The 27,250-nt window shown below is 36.3% G+C and overlaps 1 protein-coding gene across 1 annotated transcript; it reads left to right on the top strand.

Annotated features, from left to right (window-relative positions):
• Window positions 1–25,389, top strand: PCMTD1 (protein-L-isoaspartate (D-aspartate) O-methyltransferase domain containing 1). Its single transcript, XM_009889177.1, has 5 exons — window positions 1–431; window positions 4,211–4,313; window positions 16,499–16,670; window positions 18,255–18,378; window positions 22,718–25,389. The coding sequence occupies exons 1-5, from the start codon at window positions 125–127 to the stop codon at window positions 23,086–23,088; spliced, it is 1,077 nt and encodes a 358-aa protein (XP_009887479.1). The 5' UTR covers window positions 1–124; the 3' UTR covers window positions 23,089–25,389.
• The last annotated feature ends 1,861 nt before the right edge of the window (window positions 25,390–27,250 follow it).

Genomic DNA, 27,250 nt, shown 5'->3' with positions numbered 1-27,250 from the left:
CCAGGGTTCGCTTGTGATGTGCTTCTGAAAGAAGAACTGAGAGTCCATTACATACTTACACTTTTGGGAAAACTCTCCTCCTAATGTATTTTTCAAACTAATTGAATTGTCATAGAAATTCATCATGGGAGGAGCTGTGAGTGCTGGAGAAGACAACGATGACTTAATTGATAACTTGAAAGAAGCTCAATACATTCGCACTGAGAGTGTGGAGCAAGCCTTCAGAGCAATTGATCGTGGTGATTATTATCTGGAAGGATACAGGGACAATGCTTATAAAGACTTGGCCTGGAAGCATGGAAATATACACTTGTCAGCACCTTGCATTTATTCTGAAGTCATGGAAGCACTGAAGCTTCAGCCTGGATTATCTTTTCTAAATCTGGGTAGTGGAACCGGATACTTGAGTACAATGGTGGGACTAATATTAGGTAACTTGAACATTTTTTATTTTAATATAGCGTTTCTGCATATTTTTAGAAGATTATACAAGCCCTGTAAAACTTTACTTTTACTACTTCAAAAATGGCAGTACTATACTTAAGACTGGGTGTTTGAGGTGTTAAATAGTGTATGTTACCTACAAGCTGACACTGCTGTTCAGTGCTGTTTCACGGAATGTTTTTGAAGAGAGGCAGGTGTTCCTGCCTGCCTTTCTATAGTCTGAAATTCTTAGTTGAAAGGAAATAGTCCTTTTGTTGCTTAAAAGGAAAAGACATAGAGGAACAGTTTTTGAGGACTAAAATTTTAATCTGCATTTGTACCAGGTTTATGCCCTTACTCTAGGTTACTGTTTTGATCTTCGGTTTATGGAAAGAAAAATCTAAATTGTAAAGGCTAATGACTCTTGAAGAAACAACTGAAAAATAAATCCTTATCACTATGCAAGCAATTCTTTTAAAATACTGTCACTTTGAGAGAGTTTGGGAGTGTAGACTGATAAGACTGTTTAAGCACTGCAGGTTTGTAGGTTTTAAAAATTATTCTAACAATTTAGCACTGTGGTTTTTTTCCTCTGTTTTCAAATACATTTCCTGCATGAAAAAAAAATGGAATGAAATACTGCTGTCTAAATTTAAAAACCTACGTTAGAAGAATGCTTTAATTCTCCCCCCCTTCCCCAATATTTACAACACAGTGTGTGTACCAACAAATATTTTTTAAATTAATTTCATTAAGTGAAATAACTTCATTTATTTTAGTATGTAGTTTTCACAGATGTGATTTTATTGACTGTATTATATGGATTTTTCAGGAATAATGCTTATTCACCGATTAAAAAAAGTAATAGAATGTTGCTTTTGCCCTTTTCAAGAGTGTTTCTGTTTGAGAGTAGATTGTCACGTTTTAGTTCAGAGTTCTATTCAGTATTAAAACAATTAGTAATATTGCTGCATTTATTTCCTCTAAAATGTGTGCTCAGGGTAGCGAGTGACGGTATTCATTTATTTTTCTGCCTTGTGGAAAGCTTTGTTATTTCATTATTCTTTCTTAATTATTATGTTTAAAAAAGAAATTGGGGCTTATGTATATTGCACTTGTATCTGTGTATTTATCTAAGCTATTCTGAGTGGCTGTTGGTTGGCTGTTGAATGCTTCTGGGTTTGACCTTTCCTTATCAAGCAGAATTCCTGTCCTTCAGATTATTATATTTGGAGTTGAAGAAATTAAACAGGAAGAGACTTGTCTTCTACAGAGGCTGAGATTGGCTGACAGGACCGAGGAGCACGGTTACACTGCAGATGTTCCCACAGAGCCAGCTCAGGTGCTGATACTTCTCTAGCAGTGCTGAGGAGTCTGGAGCAGTGACTGCTCAGCTACTTCCAGAAGTAGACATCCCATGTTTCTGTAGTGCTGTACATAGTCCCCAAAGTCTGCTTAGTGTTGTAATGTGGTTGGAGTGCTAGGCTGAGGCATGGAAGGTATAAATACAATTTGTGTGCATTTATTTTCTTACTTCCCTCCCTTTGATAAAATTACTTGTTACATATCATCATTCTTCTTTATTTTAGTGATTGTTTTAAACAGGGGACAGCTACTTTAACAAAGAAAAATAAACAGAAGTAATTTTCAGACAAATAATGAGATATATTTTTGAAAGCTAATATGTTTTTTTTTAAACTGATTACAGTGTCTGCACTGCAATTAGTTACAGAGAACCATGTGTTTTTTGACAGTAGTTGGGCATCTTTCAATTCCACAATGTAGTGATTAGTATTTCTGTCATGTTGGCAGTGTCAAAATGACTAGATTAAATTAGCAAATAATTTGAAACTGATAAATACTTGTAAGTATAGTAACATAATAAATGTCCCCCCCCACCCCCGAGTTTAAACTAACTATTGTTGATAACTGTTAAATGTAAATGTAGTTCAGACTAGGTGGTGGAATTGCTAGCTCATGCTGAAAGAGGCCAATTGACTTTGGAGAGTAACAAAGAAGTTGTTTCACGTTTTTAGGTTAGCTGATTCTTTGCTTAAATGTACAGCTGTGACTTTCCAGATGAAAGAAGAGAACCTGTTTCTCATATTTCTGTTCAAATTTTGAATCTTATGGTGTGTCATGGTGTGGTGGTATCTTGCATTCATAGATATAATTTCAAGGTATTGGAGCAACTGACGTTTACAGCGGTTTTTTTTTAGTTCTTTGCTTTTGAAAATTGAGTATTGAAAGGAATCTATATGTGAATTTTGGGACAGATTATGTCAATGCATTTTTCATTTAAATTATGAGGTTAAAGAAATGACAATTTATTTTTAATTAAAACATACCTTGGATGCTACAGCATGCTGTAGAACTGTAACTACACTGGTAAGAAACGTCGTTGTCTATTACTGTGCAAGGGAACATTAAATAATTAAACAGCTAGTAAGGGATTGCCTGTACTAATGCTTTTCGTAATGTGATAGATAATAAACAAAACTTACAGTAGGTATGAGTGTCAACAGGAGGTACATATTGTCACAAGTTCCAGGAACATCCCTTGAATGATCTACATACCTCTTGCCTGCCATCAGAGAGGTCTTGCGAGCACTGCATATGGTAACTTGTTGAATTGGTTTTGGTTTACCTGGTAGAAAATGTTCAGAACTGTGTTAAGAATTGCAGTTCTTAATCATTTAGTAGCATACACTATTTTTTTTCTTGCAGTAAAATGAAACCTTTCTCAGTATAACCCTACATGTATTTTGTTAATCAGTGTCCGAGAAAAGACAGATTGAATTCTGTTTCATTGGAGTAACATCTTTGAGCTAAACGTTTAGGAAAGATTTAGCATGAGGTAGAAGATATAAGTACAAGTTTTGTCTAATCTTACTGATGTTTACTTTCCCTTCTTCCCCTTCCCTCTCCTTTTCCAATCTTGTGCTCCAATGACTAAAGTCCCTGGGCTATGAGTGCATGCTAAATATAGAATCCCCAAAGCAAATGTGACTGACTGATTCAGATTCCTTCCTGATGTGGATAGTCCTCATAATACTGTCCTCATGACTACTTCTTTTTCCTGAAAAATAGCATTAACTTTGCATACAGATTGACTTGGAAATATACTTGGGTTTGATTGCAGGAAAGCAGTGTTGTGATGGTGATGGGATTGTGATGAGTGAACATAATGTGGTCAATTTCAATATTCTAGACAGAAATTAATTATTATGTAAGTAAACCAGGAGCCGACTTGTGATTCTGGAACCTGCAAAATAGAAGAGCAGGTGTGTCTAAGGGGTATAATACCCAATCTCTGAATTGTCCAAAGCTGAAAATTTTGCCACAGTAAAACTTTTCAAAATGTAAATACCAAAATGGAGACTAATTTATAATTTGAAATTGTTGTATTCAAACTAAATCCTGTGTTGAAAAAGAAGTTGGTCAGACTGACTTAAGTGTAGTCAGATCCATTTTTTTTCTGCATGCTTATGAGGAAAATTCAGTCTATCAAATTCTTTTGCCACAGTTCTGTCCCTTTTCTTTCATTGTTCCTTTGGCCTTTTACCTTCCTCTTAAGTGTTGGTAATGCAGATGCAAAAATTAACTTTGTCTAGTGATGCTGGGAGACTTCTGTGTGTTATGTGATGATAGTGCTTCCACAGACAGAGGATATAATGCTGTTCTGTGCAGTTACGCTGGGCTTAAAGGGAAAGAAAAAAAAAAAAACAAACAACAAAACAAACCAAAACCGAAAAAAAACCCACCACCATGCTGTTTTTATTTACAGGACCTTTTGGGATAAATCATGGAATAGAGCTGCATTCAGATGTGGTAGAATATGCCAAGGAAAAATTGGAGAGCTTCATAAAATACAGTGATAGCTTTGATAAGTAAGTATCTGATTTGGCTAGTTCACTTTGCAGCAATATTTTTGTTTTTAAACTGAGTGCGTCATTGGTTATGGCTTTGGAGAGGGGAGGAGAATGGCATCACACAACCAAAATGTAAAACTTCTGGTTTGTGACACTAGTTCATGAGGTAAGTTAAAGCTTAAGAAAGCATGCTTTAAAAGCGTGGTAGTGTTCCTGCAGTGTCATACTTAAAAAAAAAAAAAAAATAAAATTGATTTCCCTGCCTTTTGGCAGGGTGTGTACGTACACATGCACATGTATGTATGTGCACATACATGTATACATATGTACTTAAGAGAATGATGTGATATGCAGGTGTCTTCGCATGTATAGAGTAATTTATATCCATTAAGTCAGTTTTTATTATATAATTGGACATCATCTTTCTTCGCAGTATTAACTCTTTTCTAATCTACCACTGTTGATCTAGACATGAGTAAATTTATCTGATTGTCTTCATGTTTCGTACCTGAAGAGATGGACTTAAGAATATTCATTTATGCTCATACACACTCATTTTTACTGGTACGTTTCTGGGTTACAGGACCGTGAACCTTATTGGTTCTACATACTCAACAATTTTTTTATTACCAGTTTTAAGTTTGCCCATTAGAATCTGGATCTTGGGCCTCTCTGCCTCTGTGAAAGGGAAAACAAGGTTCTAGCTAGGGCAGTTCTCTGTAAAGGCAGTAAGTTCTCCAACAGTGATTATAAGGTAGCTTCTGGAAATGCAGAAAAGCTTTTGAATTGTAGGAGTAACCTAAGAATCTCACGCCCTACATCTTTCGTCTTCCGCAGTGGACAGCAGAGAAGATTCTTTCTACCCCTTTACCTTTGTTGTAATGTGCTTTACGAAGTGCTGTGCTCTTGGTTATGTTGGCTGGAGCTCAATCCACTTCTTTCCATACCCCAAACTTTGGGAGCTCTGGGCTTATTGCAGGCCTTCCTCTCTATGCTCTTAAGTAATGGAAGACTCTTAATTAGAGTAGTTAATTTAGTTTAGAGTATCATCTTAGTGTTACCTGTATCTGAATTCTCTTCTGTGCTTCTGATGTTGGCTAGATGATTTTAGTACTATGTTCCTTCATTAGAATAAATTATGTAAGACAAAATACATGTGTTAAAATTAAGACATTAGTAATTAAATACAAGCACTTAGGTTAGCTGAAGTTAACATGTACAGAAACCAAAATAAAAATGGATTCAGTCTAGAACTTTGATGCACTTGCTATAATCTGTTGTAAAAAAAAAAAAGTATTTAAAATGTGGTCACTCATGATCATTACTAATACTGCATTAGTGGCTCTATTAAGTCAGATGTACCTGCCAGCTAACCAATTCCCGTGCATACCTGTACTCCTGCATTCCTGTATTTGTGTGTACTCAGACATACAAAAAGCTGGTTTTGACCGAAATATCTTTCCAATCTGGTGATACATTTATGTACAGAAATTAGGAGAAACTGCGTGAAGGGGTAGCAAGAAAATGTTATCATTTAAACAAAATCTGATTAGGATATTTATGTAAATGAATATGAGAACACTGGGGTTTATATATTAAAACGTGCAAGAGCTGGAAGAGAAACCTAAAGTTGCTAAACTTGGCATAAGCGAATGTCAGTATTGTATCTATATTGTGTTTGAAGGAGACAAGTGATTGTACATAATAAATTATCTGAATAGTCTTAAAGATGTGTATTTCCCCCTAATTCAGTGAAGATCGGCTCTGGGGACAGTGTTATTAATGCTGTGTGCTATTTATGATGATAATTGAATTGATATTTAGTTATGCAGTTTTACTTCAATGAGGGGGAAAAAGTCAGGAGGTTGGGGAATATCATCTAAGCTTTATCACTAATTTGTATATTATAATCTTGGCATATGCTGTTTAACAATCCACCTTTTCCTCACAACAGTAAAATACTAAGCAATGGCTACACAAACACCCTCCTCACCAACCTAACAAAACCTATACTTCTATGAAAGGGCTTTTTGATACAAACCTACTTGGTAATAGCTGCACTGCAGCTGACGTGATACTGATTGGCTGTTTGGATTTTGTGGTTTGTGGGGGAATTTGTAACTTGTCTGCATAGCTGATTCTGGCTAACTGCTTTCTTTGTAAATACTCTGTATTTTAATGAAGATAGTGTGTGGATTTTTGTGATGGGCTCTTCTGTTTTTTTCATAGAAGTGAATTTATACAGCATGTCTTGAATTTTAATCTGCCTCTCGAAGTAATGTGCTCTGGGTCAGTAAGTCTGGTTTTGATTCTTGTTTCAGTAACTTTTTCCTGCATCTTCATTTATAAGTGAAAGATATTTACCCAAAACTGTGCGGACTGTGGCATCTGAACTTAACTGCTGATTTGGTCAGCTTAGTATTTGGATGAAAGACTACCCAAGAAAAAGGTGTGCGGTGTCTGTCTACTGTTGGAACACTGGTGTATACCTAGCAGGTGTCCTTACTGTTTGAAAATAGGTTTTATGTGGCAGAGTGGTATGAATGAAGTTAATTGTCAGATTGGATGTGTGTGTGTGATGGGGAGGTATACCTTACACTTGCCAACCGCTTGTAACGAGGCATGCCGGGGACAGGAGCACAGAGACCACGATCCGTTTTCCTGGCAGTAATGGAGTTAAGTGGATGGGGAATTCTGTAAAACTTTGCATTGCCACTTCCCTGTGTTCTTACTTTAGTGTATAATGTTCTTCAGTCTGGTCTGAAAGCAATCTCCTTTTGAAACAAAAACCAGGGGTTTAACCTTATGGGGATGTACTTGGAGAGCTTCAACTTAGATCTTAAATAAAAACTTTGTAATTTTGTGGTGTTCCTTTGCTTGGAGCAATAGGCCATTGGCTTTGCATCTGACTTCTGCGTGGAGCTGGGTAATGATGATTTAGGTGGGGTTTTGCCTGATAAAGCAAGATGGAATATCGCTTTGCCATTTTTACGGGGGAATGATCTAGTGGTCTTTGGTATAATACAACTTTTTTCTCAATTACTGATAAGAATGTTGTTGAAATGTAAATAACTCACTTTTCTATAATTGGGGTAGGTGCTTGATGAAAGGCTGGAAGCAATGTAAAAATAGCATGTCCGGCATTTCAGCCACGCTCTCTACCTAAAGGGAGGGTTGTCTGCCTCTGGTAGCTGGGCTTCTCTCAGTTTTGGCCTCTTGAACTGTTCATCAGAGGAAAAGCATTTCAGAAAGACAAATAATTCCAGTAATCACTTGTATCTGTATCCATATCCCACCAATCTATTAAAATACTTTTCTTATAAATGGAGGTGGAGGTGTTCATTCTGAGAAGTAAAATGCTGTCTTGATTTTACTTGACAACATACGTTTGCCAGTAGAAGCAAAGGAGAAGTGACATCTGAAGGCATCTGGAAGTGTCGTCATGGTTGAGGTACCAAGATTTTAGGTATAGACTAAAGAAAGTTCTCTGAGTCTGAAATACCCGTAAGGCTCTCTTTCATTCTTAAAACCTTCAGGGAATGCATGCCAATTAAGGGGAAAAAAAACATTCCGTAAGAAGCCTCTATCTAAAACACATATGTGCAAGTACCAGGCCCCGCTTCACCTGTTTATTGAAGGGGAATGTGTTGTCTTTTCTGCTCCCAGTCAACTTCTAGACCTAGAATATCCAGCTTGGAGAGAGAGCCACAGGGCAAGGCTAGGTTGCCCATCTTCTAGCACCCTATCAAAAACCAAACCTGGGTAAGCTGGTGAAGTCCCTGCTGTGAAAGAAAATCACCAACCCTTCTCAAGATCAAAAGAAACCACTTCAATGGTAAGTGACAAGAACCCTAGTACTACTTCTGGCATAACTGTTATGGGTGAAACTTCTTCCTGAAGTCCTGTAGTAGGTTGTGTTGGCATCGAAAAATAGTAAGCTTAATCTTCCAACAGAGTATATATTATTCTTCGTCAAGTTTCAGGGCTCCTGCCAGAACTCTGAAGGCTCACTTTCTTTTCATTAAAGCTGAGTTGAAACAGAGGTTCCTTGTACACACACAAAGAAAATAAAGTTCCTTCCTGCCTGTGCAGCTGGTCAATGGTTGCAGTAAAAATCTAAGCAGGAAAAACAAACTGTCTTGAAAACTCACTGGTGCCTTTCTCAGTTTAAATGTGATAACTTGGTCTTAGTTTCAGGTAATTGTAAGTAATGTGTTTTTTGTTTGTTTTTTTTTTTTTAGTGGTGAATGAATTCTTGTTGAGGTTTGGTCTAACCAGAACAACACAGGGACTGTGAGAGTTCTAGTGGGATTCTTTGGTCCCAGAGGTTATGTTAAACAAAAAGGAAAGGAAAATGGGCTTTTGGAATATCCCTATTGTATTTAGAGATACTTAAGAGAAGTATTGTTTCTAATCGTACACCTCATAAATCAGAAGGCTCCAAAAATCACAATTGAATCTACTCTTACCTAGGAAGGAACTAAACTTGCATTTTTAAAATATTTGATAGTTGCAGAAATACGTATTCTTGCCCTCTCAGAACCACACATAAAACATCTTTCAAAAATAAATAAATCCCATGGTGGACAGTGCCTTTCTTTGGAAATCTCTCATTGCTACAAGTTTTCATAGTATTTAGAGTGCATGTTAGGTTAAAAGTAGCGGTGACGATGCTCAGTGCATGGTTCCTATAAAATCTCTTGCTTTACAGAACCCCACAGCATAAAATATGACAATTTCAACTTGTAAAACCATTTTTCTGCTTCAGTAAAAAAAGCAAATGTTCTTCTGTTTCTGTAAACAGATAAGTTGTTTTTCGAACATCCAGGGATGTGTTAGGGCTTTGACAATAACCTGAAGTGACAGAAATTCTTTCTCACCTCCCTATTGCTGTCCACCTTTCTTAAAATTCCCTGTGGAATGGATAAAAAGTATTCCTTCGGTATAATTTTTCATTTTACTGCCAAAGTTTAGATACAGTACATTACGAAGTTAAAATTTTGTAAACCACTGTTGAAGGGAGAGTGAGATTAGGTGTAAGTATTTTTAAGAACCAATGTTTGTAGTTTTTCTTCAGAAGAAATTAAGCGTAATGTGTTTTGGTCCAGTGAAACTGATGAGGATATCAAAAATCATGAACAAGATAGCTGATGTTATATAATAGAAGAGCCAAGACAATTTTATTCAAAAGTGGAGATGACAAACAAGCAAAGTAGAGGTACAGGTTTCTCACTGTCCCTACAGCACTGCCTGGAAGCTGAAAAAAATGTTCAGGACAAAATTACTGAATAGAAGTTTTACCAGTATCACTTTCGTCTAGTACTCTAATGCTGATGAAAATTACTGTTATTGTAGTTGGATGGAAGGTATTTAAAAGTTGTCACTGTAGATTTTGTTTTCAAAGATTTATTATTTTTATGTGTTCCTGCTCATTCCAGTGTTTGTAGCGTACATGAAGAAGGTCTCGCAAATAACAGTAATAGGTGTGTAAGTTTTCAACAAAACACGCTAGCAATCCATGGATGTGTATTTATACATGAACCAAAGACTAGTTCAAAGAGTTTGAAAAAATGCTTAAACAAGATGGAATGAACAATGGCGAGAAAGACAAAAAAGGTGGAAAGACCTTGCCATGTTTTTTTTTGGGAAAGAATTAACACTGTTTAAAAATTGTTTTTCCATTTTAACTGATGCAGGTTTAAGTTTCTTAGCTAGTGATTTAATCTTAAATAGATATCACTGACAGGATGTAACATGGGAAGTATTTATCAAGAAACAAATGGGAAAACCTTTTCCTGCAGTATATAAGAAGTAAATTTAAATCTCATTGATATAAGTTCTAAAGCACTTCTGCAGTCGAGTAAAATGAGAAAGGTTAATGAGGCATAGAAGTCAAAGTATTTCGTTATTCTGCTGCATGTTCTTGTGGCATGTTATATCACACAAAGCCATATGAGTATTGACCTTCATCTCTGGTTTTCAAATAAAAGTTTTATGTCATTTAAAAACCTGAAAAATAGACTTCAATGATCTGAAAACTTCTTTAAGGTTTCTTTCAGTGAATGTGTTGGTGTTTAAACAGGTTCTAGGAATACTTGGAGTAAGATTACTGATTTATGAAATTCTTATGTTTGACGTAGGAGAAGCTCTGAGAGTATTGTCTTTTTAATGCAAATGGCCAAAGGAGCCAGAACTTCCTAGATTAAATTATATGTAGCTTTCCAGTCTGTGTCTTAAAATAACCACAGGAAACACTTTTCAGCTGCTGTAGCTGTGTTTTAAGAAGATAGGCCACTTTTTTGTTCGTGACGAAAGTAAGAAATTTCTAAACCAATCTGCCAGAACTGACTCTTCCCCCCCCCCTTTCATCCTCAGGAGTCCTTTTGCTAAAGATGCCGTCAGCAGTATGTTAGAATTAGGACAGCAGTATGTTGGTATAGGACAAAAGTGTTATTTCCTTGTCCCACTAGCAAAAGTAATTTAATGTTTTATCTGATGTTTTCAGAGTCTACACATTTTGCATATTCGTTTCAGTGTCTGGTTATTAATGTATTTGATGGTTTTAGGAAAGTTTGATAATAAAACTAGTTTCATGAGCTCTCACACTGGATTTACTATTCTCTTTTGGAATACACATTGAAACCTGGTTTGGTTTTTTTCCATGAAGAGTTATGTGTGAAACTTGCTTTGCAGTGCTTTTGAATTCTTTTTTCAAATGTAGTGTCACTGTAGTTGAAATGGCAAGTGTTTACAACTTGCCAACCTAGTCTTATATATCATTAAACTTGAAGAGTAGTCCTTTGTGCCCTAAATTTAAATGAATTTAAATTTATTTAGATTTAAATTTCCTATTAAAGGAGAATTACTTGGAGCAGCTTGATGGTATCGAATAAGATTTCAGACTTTCTGGAGGGATTGAGTTGACTGACTAAAGGAAGTAAGTGTGGATGTGAAAACAGTATACTAAATTCATACTGAAATGGCTTTTGTTTCTGTAAGGGCTGTGATCAGCAAGCCGAGATACAAGTGTGGTTAGTAACTGTAGGGGTAGGCAGAAGTGTGCTGTTAAATGAGATCCTGGTGTGAATGTAGTAGTTGAGAGGTGTAAAATGTAGCCGAAGTGATTCTGGTTTTAAGAACTAATTAATCTTTCTCTTAGCAAAAGACAGATGTAAGTAGAAGTGTTTCCTCAGTATTGCTTTTTTTTAAGCATCTTGTAACATGTTTCACTGTTTCCTTCAAACACAAGCCCGTGGATATAGAAAGTTGTTTTTCCTTCAAATTGATTGATTTCCCCCCCCGCCAAATTTTATTCAAATTGTTCCTTTTTAAGGAATCAAGTATGTATATCATTTAAAAAAAGAAAAGGCAATTTTTGTCTGCTTGCACCTAGTTTCATCTTCAGGAGACATCAGGATTACAACCTTCATGAATGCGGGATGTTTACATAGAAGAGCTTAGCCCAAGAGGCATCCTGTATATGTTCAGAGTTGAAAGTAATTAAAGGGTAGGTTCTGTGGGTGGGTGTTATGGTAGGACCAACCAATGAATCCCCTTGTGAAAAAGAACAAAAATAAAACAAAAAAACACGCCACAAAAAAAAACCACCCACCCCTCACCTTCTATTAGGGTAGGTTATTGTATTATGCTCTCATTTTTTAATTAATATCTTGCTATCACACAAGATATTAATAAATACAAGATTGGTGGATATGGATACAAGAGCAACAAACTTTAATCTTAGTTCTTTGCTATAAATGTTTTCTTAATGGATGTTCATTTTATTACAATAGTAATACTTTATTGTGTTGATGTCTATGGGGAATCTTAGAAGAACATGGGCAGTAACAGTCTATTACTTGATAATTTTCTTGAGTTGCTGCAGCAAAGACAGAAATGCACTTTAAATTCTACAGAATATTTTTTACATGTAGCTTGAAGAAAAGTACTGTGGCTATGTTGAGGATCAACTTGAAACGCCCATCCCTGAGGAACAAATTACAAAAATGCAAAAGATGGAAGGGCAGAATGAGGTCAACAGATGTTTTATATGCTTGAAACTGCTTGATTATCTTGGACCATTGCTAAATGTGATCTGTGTGTGCTTAAATTTATCCTATGGCAACTGCTCGTTTAAACAGAAATTTTCTGTTGCTGTTCTACCTGTAATGGGAACTCTTAATTTCTGTTCTGTTGGCTCTTCTGTGATCAAGATGCCAGATTCCACTGAAGAACCTAATGTGATTAAAACTTTTCCAGATTGTTCCAGCACTTTATTTTTGTGGTTTTTTGGCATCTGATGTATTGAAATAATGTAAGAGTCTTTTGCATGTTACCTGTATAATTCTCTGTAATGCCACCCTGGTGGTTTAGTAGAGGTGAACAAATGGTAAATAACACTTGGCATTTCTTAGTTCCACTCCAACTTAGTAATTGAAGAAAAAAAATAAAAAAAAGTGAAAGTAATTGAAGAAAAAAAATAAAAAAAAAGTGAAATAGTGTCTCATCTTACAGGTAGCTTATGTGATTGTCAATACTGCATGTTAAAGCAATAAACCATTTATTTTCAGCGATGTTATTAATTTAATAAAAGATAGCTCAGTGTAACGCAGAAGGAAGTTGAATATCTGATCTGTTTTGATATCTCAAAGGCAGTAGGAGTAAAATGAACTTGTTGGATATAGTGACAATTAGGACTAAAAGAGCTTACGTTTGATTAGGTAAAACAATGCAGTTAATACTGCTTTCATACTGTAAGACTAACAAGCTTGTGATGGTGTTGGTGGGTATTCTTAAAACTGCTTACTGCCTTGTATTTGCAGAACCTTTCTATTTAAGTTTCAGGTCATTACCCGATCAAATCATAAAGTCTGGTACTTCGGTAAAAGTGAACTTACCTTTGCTTATTTTGAAAATTATTTGGGCAAGTTAGTAAGATGAATTCTCTAAATTACACTTTAGTCTGTCTTGGAAGGTTGTCACAAATGATTACGTAAATACAAGAAACGGTACGTGCATTTGTCGGTTCTTTCTGATTGAGAGGCACGTGTATCTTTTTGTGAAAATAGAATCAGCTGAAGATTCAGGGAGCAGAGAAGGAGTCTTGTTGCATCGCTGGTGAGATTTGCTTTACATGGGAGTGTGAAGAGTAAGGTTGACTGTTGTACAACTTAACTAGGTTTGAAAAGTCTGTAATTCTCTACTAAGTATGAACTCTGTATGCCTTTATGCCTGGTATTTTTTCCACTTTTCACGCATGAAGCAGTTGGTTCTGTGGGCAGCATGAATGACGAGGGTTGGCTTTTGAACTCTTGTCTTGCGATGACCGGACATGGTTTATAACCTTTTCCTCCCATTTTTTCTACGTACATTTTTTTTTTTTTTTAGCTTTCTGGGTAACAGGAAGCTACATACAGCAATTCTTGAACTGCCTATGTTCAAGTGGGCAGCCAGCCCCAGTGCATACCAGTGCAGTCCAGCTGGGTGTCAGCCATTGCACAGCCAGGTGAGCTGGGTAGACCCCCTTGTTTTTCATCTGGTACGGACTAGAGAGATGCCTTCAGGAATTACATGTACCGTAGTCCATACAGTGTTTAGGCTTCCTCTGGGGAAATTAGTCTTTCAGGAAACTCCTGCTCTTGACAAATTGGGTTGAATTTAGCTGAAGCTATGTGGGGTAATAACGTACTTTTTGAAGTAAATGGACTAACAAGTAACGGGCTGCTTTGGTCATAAGCCTCGTGTCTCCGCAAAACTGTGCTAGTAATGTGGAGCACAGTCCAGTCAATTCAAAGTGCCTATAGGCAGAGTTGGTCTCCAGTGCTTAGCACGTAGAAAGTTGCTTCTGTGTCTTCATTTGTGCTTTGTGCCCTTCTGGTTGCAAGCTGTGGAGCTAAATGAGAAATTATCTTCAGCATTTACTATATTTGAATTTTCATCCACAGCTCTTGTATAGAGTATTTTTTATCTGGGGAATGTTTTGTGGGGTTTTGTTTTGTCTTGTATTTTGCTTCCTTGGAGAGTTTGGTGTTCCTCCTTGTTTTAAGAGGGTGTGACCAGTGGCTTCATGAGCTTTAGGTGGTTTCTGGTAGAGGAAGTGGTTTAGGAGTATCCTGTAATAAGCTTGCCAGCTTTTACAGGATCATTCTGAGAAGATCAGAAGATACGAAAGTTGTCAGGTTAGGCAGGCAAGCTGTCTTCATTTTTCTAAAAGTAAGCAGGGATTATCTGAAGACTAAAAACTGCCGCGTTCTCTCTCCCCCTGTCCATCCCCTGCACTTCCTCTTGTACTTTTGAAGCCCAAAAAGGTACTTCACCCAGACTTTCAAATTAAATTGGTGTGGTGATGCTTAACTTAATTTCAGGTTGCCTACAGTTTAAAACTATAGCACGAACCACCTGATTGACCTTCAGTGAATGTAGAAAAATACACAATAGTCCAAGTGCTTATGAAATGAGATCGCTTCTTCAGCAAAGTGATCAGTGTCTTGTGTTTCATTTTCTTCCCAGCATTTAACCTTGCCTAACATATTTCTAGATCTTTCTGTTTTAATGTGAAATACTTCAACCACAGTTCAAGATGAGTTACCTGCCCAGTTGTGTGCAGCAAGGCAGTCCTTCCCCACGTCCCCTCCCTCTCACTGTTTTCTCTTTAATCTACGAGCGTTGTTTTTAGCTTCTGTTTTTTCTTCTGGATTTGAATGAGGAAATAACATTATGAACTGTTGGCCACATACAGCACATGAGAGCTATGTAGTAGTCAGTGAAGGATTTTTGGGGTCTGTCTGTGACTGGTCAAATAAGGAAGCACTGCAGTATTTCCAAGATAAAGCATCCATCTTTGGGGTGAGGGGAGATTCAAGCAAAAACTTCAAGCAAAAACTGAAGCTTAATAGAATTCTGATTTGTTCGTGGCAGTGCTGGACAGTCAGCCAAGCCTTATAGGCAACATCCCTAAGCAGTGAAAGCTGCCAAGCTTCACTGTAACTGAAGAAATGTTGATTTGAATGTTGTCAGGTGTTGTACTGGGATTACTGTAAGCCAAGTAAAAAAAAAAAAAAAAAATTCTTTTCCAATGACAGTCAGCTGTAAAGTTCATACAATGGCTGCACGTATTTGAAGAAGTTGTTAGAAAAATTAATTCCTTCTGAATGAAGTTTGAGATGCATTGAGTTTTCATACTGTCTGATGAAGTTTATGAACTATTTCATGCAGCAACAAGGTGTTACGTTTTTACTTAATAATTTTTTCAAAGAAAACCATAAATCCTTTCTATGAGCAACTGTGTAACCTCTCTTCTTGATTTTCAAGTGCTTGGGGAAAAGTTAAAGTTATTTGATGAAGGATTTTTTTTCTTTTTACAAAAAAGTAAATTACATTTATTATGGTGTTAACAGCTGAAGAACTAAGATGCTGCAGAGATTTGAAAAATGTCAGAAAATATCACTGTAATAGACAATACATGCAGCTTTGGCAATAAAGCTCTACATCTTTCCCTTCGGTATTTTACGCAGTGACAATGAGTACTTACAATCTTGCGACTTCTGTTACAAACTTAGGTCCACTTAAAAGCAGTTGTATAACTTTCATTTGCTGATGAAAATTAGAACGGATATTTCTGCAATAATTAATCTATTTTTCTTTGTTGTTCTGTGTGGTCAAAAAATGAGACTTTTCCATTAAATTCTTTTTTAGGGAAAAGGGGATTTGGCTTAAGGTGGAAAATCAGGATGTAGAGGAAAATGAGTCTTTTAAAAGTGTATTTTTATTTTTTTTTTTAAAAAGAGGGGGGGCTATTAGGAAATGAACTATTTCAGTAGGTATTCAACAGGCTGGCTATCGCATACTGTTAATAAATGTACTATTTTAAAGGAACTTTTACTGTATGGCTTGTAAAGTTTCTTTAGGTAAATCTGTTTGCACTTAGGAAGTCTGGTGATGCTTTGAGGCCTTTTCTGTTTTGCATAATGACAATTATAACTGCTTAAGTAATTTTCTTTGGTCCCTGATGTGGCAGAAAAAAATAGATTATTTTCAAAGTAGTATTGCCATAATACAGACTTTCAAAGTATTTATGCTCATCTTTTTTTTCATTACATAAGGGAAGATATGAAAAATACTTTTCTGTCTTTATCTGGACTGGCTTTTCTTAAAAATCCTAATTTGAAATGTGTCCCCTCTTTGTTTTTTTTTCTTCCCATTAGATTTGAGTTCTGTGAACCTGCCTTTGTGGTTGGTAATTGTTTGGAAATAGCCTCAGACAGTCATCAATATGACCGGATTTACTGTGGAGCTGGAGTCCAGAAAGACCATGAAAACTACATGAAAATTTTATTGAAAGTTGGAGGCATTTTAGTAATGCCTATAGAAGATCAGGTGACTTAGTGACAATTTCCCCTTTTTATCTTTTAGTATGAGAAATATATAATTTAAAGAATGCATTTAAATGTGTATTTGACTAAGGTAATGTTCAACTAATGATATCTTGATTCAGTGTATTGCTGCAGTTAAGCAGGTATTAGTCTTTTTAGTGCAGTCTTGAACTTTTTTTCCCCTTAAGCTTGTAGGAAAGCATCACTATCCTGCTTCTGACAAAGTCTGTGGCAAAACTGTGTCTTCAGTGAAGCTAGAACTCCATTCATAGTATTTTCAGTGTATTACACCAGTCCCAAACTGCTTTGAAATTTCACTGCCACACAGATGTTTTCAGTTAGTGCTTAAAAACCAACCTCTAAACAAAGTAATTTATTTCAGAGATATATGAAATAGCTGTGGTTAGTGGAAGGGGAGGAATAAACTGAAGGAAGAAATATGACTGACTTCCAGCAGTTCTCAGTGTTGCTTCTCCATGTTAGATTAAACTTCAGACAGGTGTATTATTTTAATAATACTTCGCACTTTTATCACTTTTATCCTTAGATCTCAAAAGGCTTTACAAAGGTAAGTATTATTCTCCCTGTTTTACTAATAGGGAAATTGAGAAAGACAGATAATCTAAGTTAAGGTTATGTTCTCCAAAATACACATAATTAGAAGAATGCTTGTTGATAAACATGCTCATTATTTTATCTTCCAGAAAGAATTATCACATGTATCTGCTTTCTCAAAATGCTAAAGTGATTTAAACATCACCTGCATGACTCAGTTCATAAATATTTTTTCAGTATTTGTTGGACTAAGGTACTGTCAGTTGAAATAGATCGAATCCAACTTAAAAATAGTCTATGATTTGAAAGCAAAATTAAAACTCTGCAGACTTCTACATTATATACAAATGCTTAGCGGGCTAGAGAGTGTAAGGTGTAAGGAGCAGCTGAAAGATCTGGGTTAATCTGGCCTGCAGAGAAACAGCTAAGGGAACATTTAATTCTTGACTTGTCGTCTTAAAAGGTTGGAGAATTTACCTAGTAGACAAGAGTCCAATTCTCATCACAGGTGCACAGCAAACTAAAAGAAGTATGTTACTGATGGCAGCAAGGGGAATAGTTCTCTGCAATTTGTCATAATGAGAGTAGTTGAACATTACATACAGCAGGTTACCTAGACAGGTTGGGGAATCTCAGTCCTAGGAGATGTTTTTTTTAACTTCATCAGAAGACCTTCTGAGTTGTGTGATTTAACTTTGAAGTTGGTATTGTTCAAGCAGGAAGCAGGATTTCAGAGATTGCTTCCAGTCTAAAGTATTCTGTGATCTTTTGAAATAAGTCAGAAAAAGCAAAAGTTACCTAGGGCCTTAATTTTCCAGCTGCATCTCTTCCTTTTGCCAGAAAGCCTTACTCAGTACTCTAGTGACCAAGTAATATTTCAAGGAATATGAAAGCCCTTTCTGTTCATAAACCAGCCTTTATAAATTAATTTTGAAGCAAATCAAAACAGTAGTGTGTTTCAACACAAGTCTGAATAGTATTGAGTATGACAAAACTGTAACCACTGATTTATTTTGTTTTTGTTTTTACACAGCTAACACAAATCTTGAGAACAGGACAGAACACCTGGGAAAGTAAAAATATCCTTGCTGTTTCATTTGCTCCACTAGTGCAACCAAACAGAACTGACAACGGCAAACATGACACTGTGGGCCTGCGTAAGTGTCATTTGTGCCTGCTCTCTTTGGGTTACAGTGCCTGCTGGTGGTATTCTGGAAGTAGGGAGACTGTGCTATACAGATGTAGTATGATAGAACGGGAACATAGAGTTTACTGGAGCAATGGCTCACTGATTTGTTTTTGTGCTCCTGGCGCATGTTCTGTGTTGCTAAACAATTAATATCCTGAATTAAAATGATGCAGTGTTTTCCAGCTTATTTTTCCAGACTCTTTTCCTTTTAGGTTCAACTTCTCTCTTTCTAGGTAGGTATAGATAAAATAGCAAGCTAATATGATTTCTGTCAGGAGTGCTAACTTTCTGATGGTCTCCCAGAGAAAAATACTTCTTCTCTTCCCTATGAAATGGAACAGTCCTAAACTGCAGCTGTGGTACTGTAGGATATTAATAGCTGAGTGTGCTTGTGTCTGGCTGCAACTGATATAGTTGTGCCAAGCCGGTTTTTAGTAGTCATTGGGGTTGGCTTTCTAGCTGCAGTGCTTTGAATTAGGTTAGTAAAGGTATTTAGAAAGTTTCTGAAAGTCCATCTGTTGCCAAGATAAGATAGCATGATAAGGGGAATGGGAAAAAAGTGGCAGAGAAAGATGTAGCATTTGAAATTTTCTGTCAGGGTAGTCAGGGCTAGGAGTAGAGTAATACATAGAGCTTCAGTAACATGTGGGAACTTAACCCAACAAAGAGCTTAGAGTATAACAGCTTTTCTCTCCTGTTTTGATCTGTTAACATATAACCAAAGGGAACTAATCCTCCTGTCCTCTTCACAGGTTTCTTGCCTCCATGCACATCTAACTGTGAAACAGGTATAAACCCTTGAGGAGTCCAGGATGTCCTATCGGGTTGCGTTGCATCTAACTACCGATCTAGCTATTAATTTTCAGAGTATGTGTGAGCTTGCCAAGGATAATTACTTATTATAGTTAACCTTTACTTTTTTGTTCAAAGTATAGATGGTTCCTTCATGTAATGAGTTCCTTAGCAGAAATAATTCATTTTGGTTGCTTTAACACTTGCTTTTTGAGACCTCAGGAGTTACTTCCTGACATTAACTTGTTAATACAAGATTATTTTTTCCCTTTGTTCTTTGCTTTAGATGTAGTCCATAATAGATACGCTGTATCATGACTGACAATGAAACACAGAGGTGGCTTGTCAAACTTGTGGTCTTACTAGGGGATTAGACTATATAAAATCATAGAGAATAAAGGAGGATTTTCAAGTGTTCTCTCTCACCATTCTTGAATTTTCGAAGTGAAAATAGTGCAAATCAGTAGTGTTCAGAACTGAACTGTAGTACAATACAGGTGTTTCCCGTAAGTAGCTTAATTTCAAAATGACTCTTTAGTGAGAGGAGGAAAATAACATGCAAATGTGCTACTAAGTTGGTACTATTTAAAAGAAAAAAAAAAAACAACAAAACAAACCAAACACAAGACATCAGGGGCCTGAAGTTACACTTTAAAGTGAAATCAGTAAGATATGCACCCTTCAGGCTGGTCTAGTTTTATTGTGAGGCTTAAAAAAGAAAAAGGGTGTGTGCATAAAAAGTAGTGATCTCAAGCTCAAGAAATAAAAATTCTAGCTAAATCCTCTTTTATAGTAACACTGTATTTGTTTCAAATCCATGCACCTGTGAATTATCTTAAAAGTTCAGAGTAGTCTAGTAAACATTATCTATCTGTAAGCAGTAGCTAGAAGTTGCAGATGTCACTACTAAGTAAACATGGGAGTCTCTGCCGTACTTCAGACAACCCTTGAGTGCCTTCTGACACAAACGTAATGTTATATATAGACTACAGTTATAACTCTCATATGTACATAGGGTTTAGTGAAATACCTGTCGGCTAGTTATTCTCAAAATCTTTTTCTCATGGAAAACTACAGAGATACTGCTAAAAGGATCACTTTATCATCTTAGTTGTTGGTTAGGACACAGTTCACTGCTGCTAGACAATTGGAAAGAAGTGGACAGTAAACATCCAAAAATTGCATCCTGTTCCTATTATTAAAAAAAAAAAATCCTTAATGTGACTAGCTTGATGAATGCTATTATGAGAGAAACTAAGACAGATTGGCAGTAAACCACATCCAGATTCTTATGTTGTGTGTAAATGATTTAATATGGCTTACTCCAAACCGGAGTGCTTACACCTGTGAGCATATTGCAAGCAAGGATGAACTCTGTCTTTGGATAGACTGTGAGCACCCCTAGCATTGGTAAAGTAAATATTCTGCATCTCAACAAAGTTTTACATTTGAGCAGGATGTTAACATAGTTGCAGAGCTTCGTGGTTAACTTAGTGTGGGAAGTAAACTTGTTAACCCACAGCATGCTATATATGCTAAAAACTCTGATCAAGAGCTCAGTACGTCACTGATAAGTCACAATGATAGATTTTATGGAAGTCTGATTTTCATTTTTATTTAATCATAATGAAGGAGAAAAGATGAAACTGCTTAGTAAAATTTTACTGTATTTTTAAGTTTGGTTAGCCTCAAATTTAATTTTTAGACATCAAGTTTGAGAAGATGACTAATCAAAACAAAAGTGAGTCATATTTCTTGCTCAGTTTGGCTTGAATCCATGGATATCAGTGGAAGTTAAGGCTACTTCTGTTATTTGAATTGTTCCCCAAGTGTCCGCCCGAGTAGTTCTGTGTTCAAACACATTTTACTTTACCTGCATAGGAAAGCTTTCTAGCTGTCTTACTGTAGGACTTCCTAACTATCCTTCCTACCTATTAAGCATTTCTTTAAAAAAAAAAAAATAGGGCAGGTTTGAAGCTTTCTAAAAGCTCATTTTCTTTATGCTATCTCTGTGTCTGGGATTGCTGAACAGAAGTGCAGGGGCTTTAGGTCTTGGCTTTGTTTAGGTAGTGTGAGTGGTTGGCAGTTATCCGTTACAGCTGAGACCTTACTGCTTTTGTACTTTCCTCAGGACGCAGTGTTTCAAAGTTTTGTTCCATCTTCTTTTGAAGGATTTTTTTTTTTTTTCCGTCTGATTTTATGAAGTCTCTCTTACATAGTTCTGTATATGGGACAAATGCCTGCTGTCCATCACTTCAATGTCGTATACCTTGTGCTTGCATTTACTGTGATTGGCATGCAATCTGCAATCATGGCTTGTTTAGCCTGATCTTAGAAATGTGTTTTGAATGATTAGGTAGGGTTTTGTTCTTGGGTTTTGGGCTGGTTTTATATTAAACAAATTGGGCTTGGTTTTGGGTGGTGCCTTTTTTTTTCCCTATTGGCATCAGCTGAAGTCAGTATTGCCAGTCATAAACATCTTTGTCTCAAATACAAGTAACTAGCATGCAACTGGAGTCAATGTAGGAAACAAAAGATTTTGTTTGAAATACAGAGGGTTTTTTAAACTAAGGGGTTTTTTTTAAGCTAAATGCAGTATTGGAAGTGTATTTATCAAAATTATTTCTTCACTAAATTCTTCCTTACTCCAATCCCTATTAATTTTATGCTACTTCATATAGGAACAGAAATGACAAGCAAGAAAGTCAACCAGACTGCAGAGTTCTGGTTGGTGTACTACTTTGTTTTTGTTTTCCTTGGAATTAGCCAGCTGTAGCTCATCTGGGGAAGGCATCCACCAGCCCAGCAACACTTAGTCATCACCTGCCTGTCTATCATTGGAAAATACGTGGCTTTTGGCTTTTTGTTACTTGCTTTTTTTTCTTCAGGACCTCAGTAACTTTTATTCTTCTGCTGCAAAGATATGGTTGACTTACCTTGTTGGTCAGCTGTGAAGGTGACATGGCCCTTCCTCATCAGTTGGGTTCAGTAAGAAGTAGGGAAAAGCATAGTTAAGTAGAAGAGGGAGGCAGAAGAAAGAAACTTGCCTAAACAAATGTGACACAGGGGTAGAAACTCTTTCAAAGCAGCAGCATCTCAAAACGGTGCCAGCAGTAGGTCACAAGACTTGCCGAGCGCTAAAAGGTGACAGTATTTGTTGTATGCGTTCTTAAACTTATTTTAATTATCTGTTCATGCTTTCTACTTCTCTTGCACATCAGTCAAAAGACCTGTTGAACTGTGTATTTTCCATAAGAGATTAATTGTATTCCAGAAGCCATTTTCAGCTCAAATTTGAGTCCTTCACATATGTCTGTGGAATAGAAGAAATCTTTCAATAGCGAATATGCTACAGGGTTTGTCAAGGTGGCTCTAACCTTGTTTCATTTGCATATTGTATCATGTATGAAAATTTCAGTTGTTCCTGAATATTGGTCATACTGCCTTGTGGCGAATTTTTTTGCTAAAGGAAAATTTCACTTAGTGAGTTTAACTTACTGTCTCTTTTGTTTTAGCTCCATGTGCTGTTAGGAATCTCCAGGACCTGGCTCGAATATATATCAGACGCACCCTTAGAAACTTCATAAATGAGGAGATGAAAGCCAAGGGTATTGCTCAGAAGGCTCCTCCGAAACGAAAACGGAGGAGATGTCGTAGACGCAGGATTAACACCTATGTGTTTGTTGGTAATCAGCTCATTCCTCAGCCTCTAGATAGTGAAGAAGATGAAAAAATGGAAGATGATAACAAAGAGGAGGAGGATAAAGATCACAGTGAGGCCTTGAAGCCAGAAGAGCCTCCTCGAAATCTGTTGAGAGAGAAAATTATGAGTCTACCATTACCTGAATCTTTAAAAGCATACTTGACCTATTACAGAGAGAAATAACTTGTTTTAAGTAGAAGTAATGCCTACTGATAGTTCCTTTATTCTTGAAAATGTAGCATTTATTAAGAAGTAGGTGGACAAATTATTATTAGTCTTTCATCAAGACTGAAGTACAGCGATAAATCATAACTTGTCTCTATCTTGTCTTTGCTACAAGGAAGACTTGCATTCAACCGTAGAATCCCTTTTTAAAAATTTATTTTTCTTTAAATTTTGAAAATGCCGTTTTAACTCTGATAGAAATATATATTCCATTATGCAGCACTAATCAATATTTTGCATGGTAAGTCTTTTTTGATCCCTAACAGATTTGTATTGATAAAAGAATGAGTGAAATTTTATATATGCTAAATAATTGTTAAACATGTGCATCTGACTTGATGAGCAATTTGTCCGTATTTATTATTATTAGGGGAACATTTTAAACGTGCAGACACTTAACCTCTAATGTCAGAATCAGACTCTTCTAAAGTTTATTTTACTATGGCTTTGTTGCAATCATTATTACTCTGTTGGTATAGATGTATTCCAACAACTCAAGTGCAATAAATGTATACAGACACTGAATGAGCTGGCTTTAATGAAATATGAAAATACAAGTTCTGAAATGTCAGATGACCCTGCTTCTTCTGCATTTATATCTTTTGCCAAAAGATCTTGAGAAAAGTAACAGCTTCTCTCAGAGCCTTAATGAAACAACGTATTGAATAAGAAGCAAAGCAATGCTTACTTCAGCTCTGCTTTTATTTAACTCCATTCTACACTTCAGTATTTCTAACTAGAGGCACTTCCTCATTTGTGGGAAGTTTTAGGACAGTTCATTTTGTTTATTTCTACAGCTCACAGCATTGAGTCAAAATGTTTGGTAATACAAGATTGTAATTTAGGTATCAGTCATCTGTATTTACTGCTTTTAAGTAGAGGTAGAGTTTCAACAAAGTTTAGTTTGTATTGCTTATTGGGATAGCTATAATAGTAGAAGTTAGAATTTGTTCAGCAAATGCACTTTAGTAAGTGAATTTTATACTTAACATGCATCTCCAAGAAGGTAGACTTGTGCTAGCCTATATTTTGTTTCTGAGCATGGCTCTTAGCACAAAAATATTTATAAGATCATATGCATCTTTTGGAAACCTAAGAGTAGCATTGCAACTGTGGGGACCCACAATAGTGCTCATTTAAATTCTTCTATGATTTTTCCTCTTCTAGTTGTGAAGTTACTTGCAGTTCTCATTTTTAATATTGTTTGCTTTTACCATCTTAATTTCTTCATTCTCTGTTGTAACATAACCATGAGGGAAAACACTGTTTATTAAGAACTTGGCATGATATGCATTAAAAGCCACAATCATTGGAAACATCTGCCTGTTGGACCCAGTGAAAAACATTCCTCTTGAAATACCTTGTGCGATGCATTTTATTATTGGTAACATTTTTTTTGTGTAATAACAATAAAACAAAGTAATCACAGCTTTTTGAAACAAGAAACGTTCCTAATATTTATAACGAGCCAATATTCATGTGGTCTAACAGTCCAAGACTGACTTCTAAATTTGTAAGTATTTTCTTGCATCTGAAAAGGAAAATAATTCATAATCCCATGACCCTGACTCTATGGTGCATTTCATGCTGTAGTCCCAGTTTTTTAAGGTACATCATAGTAATGTTTAAGTGGAACTTCATGAAGGCCTGTTGTACCAGCATGTGGAGTTACTTTCCGCAATATATTTACAGTGTAAGTAAACAAGACTATTTGAAATAAGTATTCTGACTTTATTTTAAAAGCAGGAGAAACTAATAAGAAATAGTTTTCCAAAATAATGATACTAATAAAGTAATTGTGATGCTTCAGCTATAAGAATTGAACATAATCTTGTTTGAAATGGATTATTTTAGATGGAGTTTAAATAATCTAAAGTTTGAGATGTTTCTTGTCTCTCACTTTCTTGGAATCTACATCCATAAGCTCAAGAGTATGAGATTACTAAATACTAAATAGTTTAAGGACTTCATACGGGATGCTTTTGGAGAATAAATTTCGGCATTCTTTCACGCCTGTATACTTGGAAAAATGGACAGAGAATGACTTGTCACGATTCTTCGGTATGTAAGTTTTTTTGGAGTCACTGAAAGAGAATGTTTCTTCTGTGTTTTATATGTGGATTTATTTTACACTCTTGAATTTATATTTACATAAATAAAAAGGTAGAAATGCAAAATGAATTTAAACTTAATTTTTTCCATCTCAGTTGATGATGGGGACATTGTTGCAATAAAATGGTTTTTCTGGTGGTTTCTGCTTGCTTGAATTTCTGTGTTTCTGTGCAAGTATTTTCAGTTATCTGGAAATTCAGATACCACTTTGTTCATAGTTAGGTCAGTAAGTTTTTAATAAAGGCTATTCTTGAATTTTGGAAATAGAGTAATAAACCTTCTTGCTAAATTTTGAACTTTTGCAAAGTTTGGAAGGTGTTACTTACGACACAGAAAAGCTGTTTTGGGCCCGGCACTACTTTTGAAGTACTCGTGGAAAGTTCATTTCTTCTGAAGAGCCCAGAGGCTATACTTGAGCTGTATACTCAAGAACAGTTTTGTGGTTTTTCTTCTTCTAAATATTGAGATTGTCTTCACCCTCCAACAGAACAACTACCGAGGTCAAAATAAATAAGGAAAACTTTGAGGTAAGAATAGCAGGGGTGGTGAGCAACTAGCGCATCACACATCCTGTTGAAAGTCCCTCTTGATGCAGCCTTATTTTGCTAGCAGTTAGAGGAAAAATACAAGGTGGGTAGGCTAAGCTGACTAGAAATACTGTAATTGTGGTCACTGTAAGGAAGGATGTGATGAATTGGAACTTCCAGGACTCTTTAATCTTCCTTGGTCTGGAGGAGGACTCAAGACCAGTGCAGTCTTCTGAGAAGACCTGCAGTTTTTAATCCGATGTTGTTCAGGAAGAAATGAACAGCTGCCTCCCAAAACCTTGGGAAACAGTTTTCAGTAAAAGGAACTTGAACAGCTCTGTTCAGCTGAGCACTTGTTCTTGCTTGTTTACGTACTGGCAACTTAGTCTATCTTCTTTTTTTTAAAAAAACAAAACAAAACAAAACAAAAAACTGTCATTTTTTTTTTTCTAAACTACTTCTTTAAATGCATTTTTAACTGTCAGTTTGAAAAAAAAAATAGGGAATGTAATCAAATGGGCTATGTTCTGATTAAAGCTGGTTTAATTTACTAAATCTGTGTCTCCTTCCATCATTCATGTAATTGAGTAAAACTGAAGTCTTCTACCTTTGTGCGATTTATTAATTGATTATAAAAGATAAAGGAGTTGTGTGCTGTGCTCTTAGACCCGTATACAGAACTCCACCTTAATGAGCTGCTAATTAGTGTGACAGCAAATGATTCATGTATGAGGTCCTTTCCATAAACCTGTTTTGATAAGGTCATTGGGGTGTAATGAGCAGTAAGGCTTTAAAGTTTAGATGGCTGGCTTGATGAATGCCTGTCTGCTTGGCTTCAGTAGCTTCACAGTCACCTGTCAACATGTTGCAATACTCCTGTTCTAGGAAAGCTGGCTTGTTTAGCCACAGGCTTGCACCATGTTTATGGTCAGTATGGAACCAGAAATCTAATGCCGATTTATTAGTGCTTTTTAACATGATGGTAACATTTTCTTTCTGGAGTCTTTGATTACCATCCTTTGTATTCCGTGGTGCTTTGAAGAGATTTGTCAGGGGAGCTAAGGGAGCTTACACCTCCCTGTTAAAGCTCCATCCTCTGCTGCTGCGAGCTAGCAATCTGTAACACCTTGCCAGGTTATTTTGCAAAATACTTCAGTGCTGGAGAGAAGTGAAGAAAGCACTGACTCGTTTTCTCTCCCTTTTCCTTCATGCATTCACAAGCAGCCATGATGATCATAGGCTGAAAGGGAAAGGAACAGAGGGCAAAAGGGTATCAGTATGTGATGTTTTTCTATGAGCATTTCCTTGCCATTTTGCTAGCCTCTTCCTCATGACTGAAAAATAATTCATGAGGGTTTTCTACTGCTTACTTGACTGCCCTCCTTGAAACATCTTAAGTACATGCGGGTGATCTCCACAGACTGAGGAGTGTTCCTTGTAGGCAAATAGACCTCTAGGGATTTTTGTTGGTGGGTGCTTTG

This window comes from Charadrius vociferus, unplaced genomic scaffold (genome assembly GCF_000708025.1).
Source record: "Charadrius vociferus isolate BGI_N301 unplaced genomic scaffold, ASM70802v2 scaffold347, whole genome shotgun sequence".
Taxonomy (NCBI): Eukaryota; Metazoa; Chordata; class Aves; order Charadriiformes; family Charadriidae; genus Charadrius; species Charadrius vociferus.
The sequence above is the reverse complement of the archived record's forward strand: the minus strand, read 5'-3'. Positions and strand labels throughout refer to the sequence as shown.

Bases quoted from the DNA above. Each gene is read 5' to 3' on its own strand.
- PCMTD1 (XM_009889177.1), top strand. From the start codon at position 125: ATGGGAGGAGCTGTGAGTGCTGGAGAAGACAACGATGACTTAATTGAT. The intron at 432-4,210 runs GTAACTTGAACA...TTTTATTTACAG, and splicing joins AATGGTGGGACTAATATTAG to GACCTTTTGGGATAAATCAT. The intron at 16,671-18,254 runs GTGACTTAGTGA...GTTTTTACACAG, and splicing joins TAATGCCTATAGAAGATCAG to CTAACACAAATCTTGAGAAC.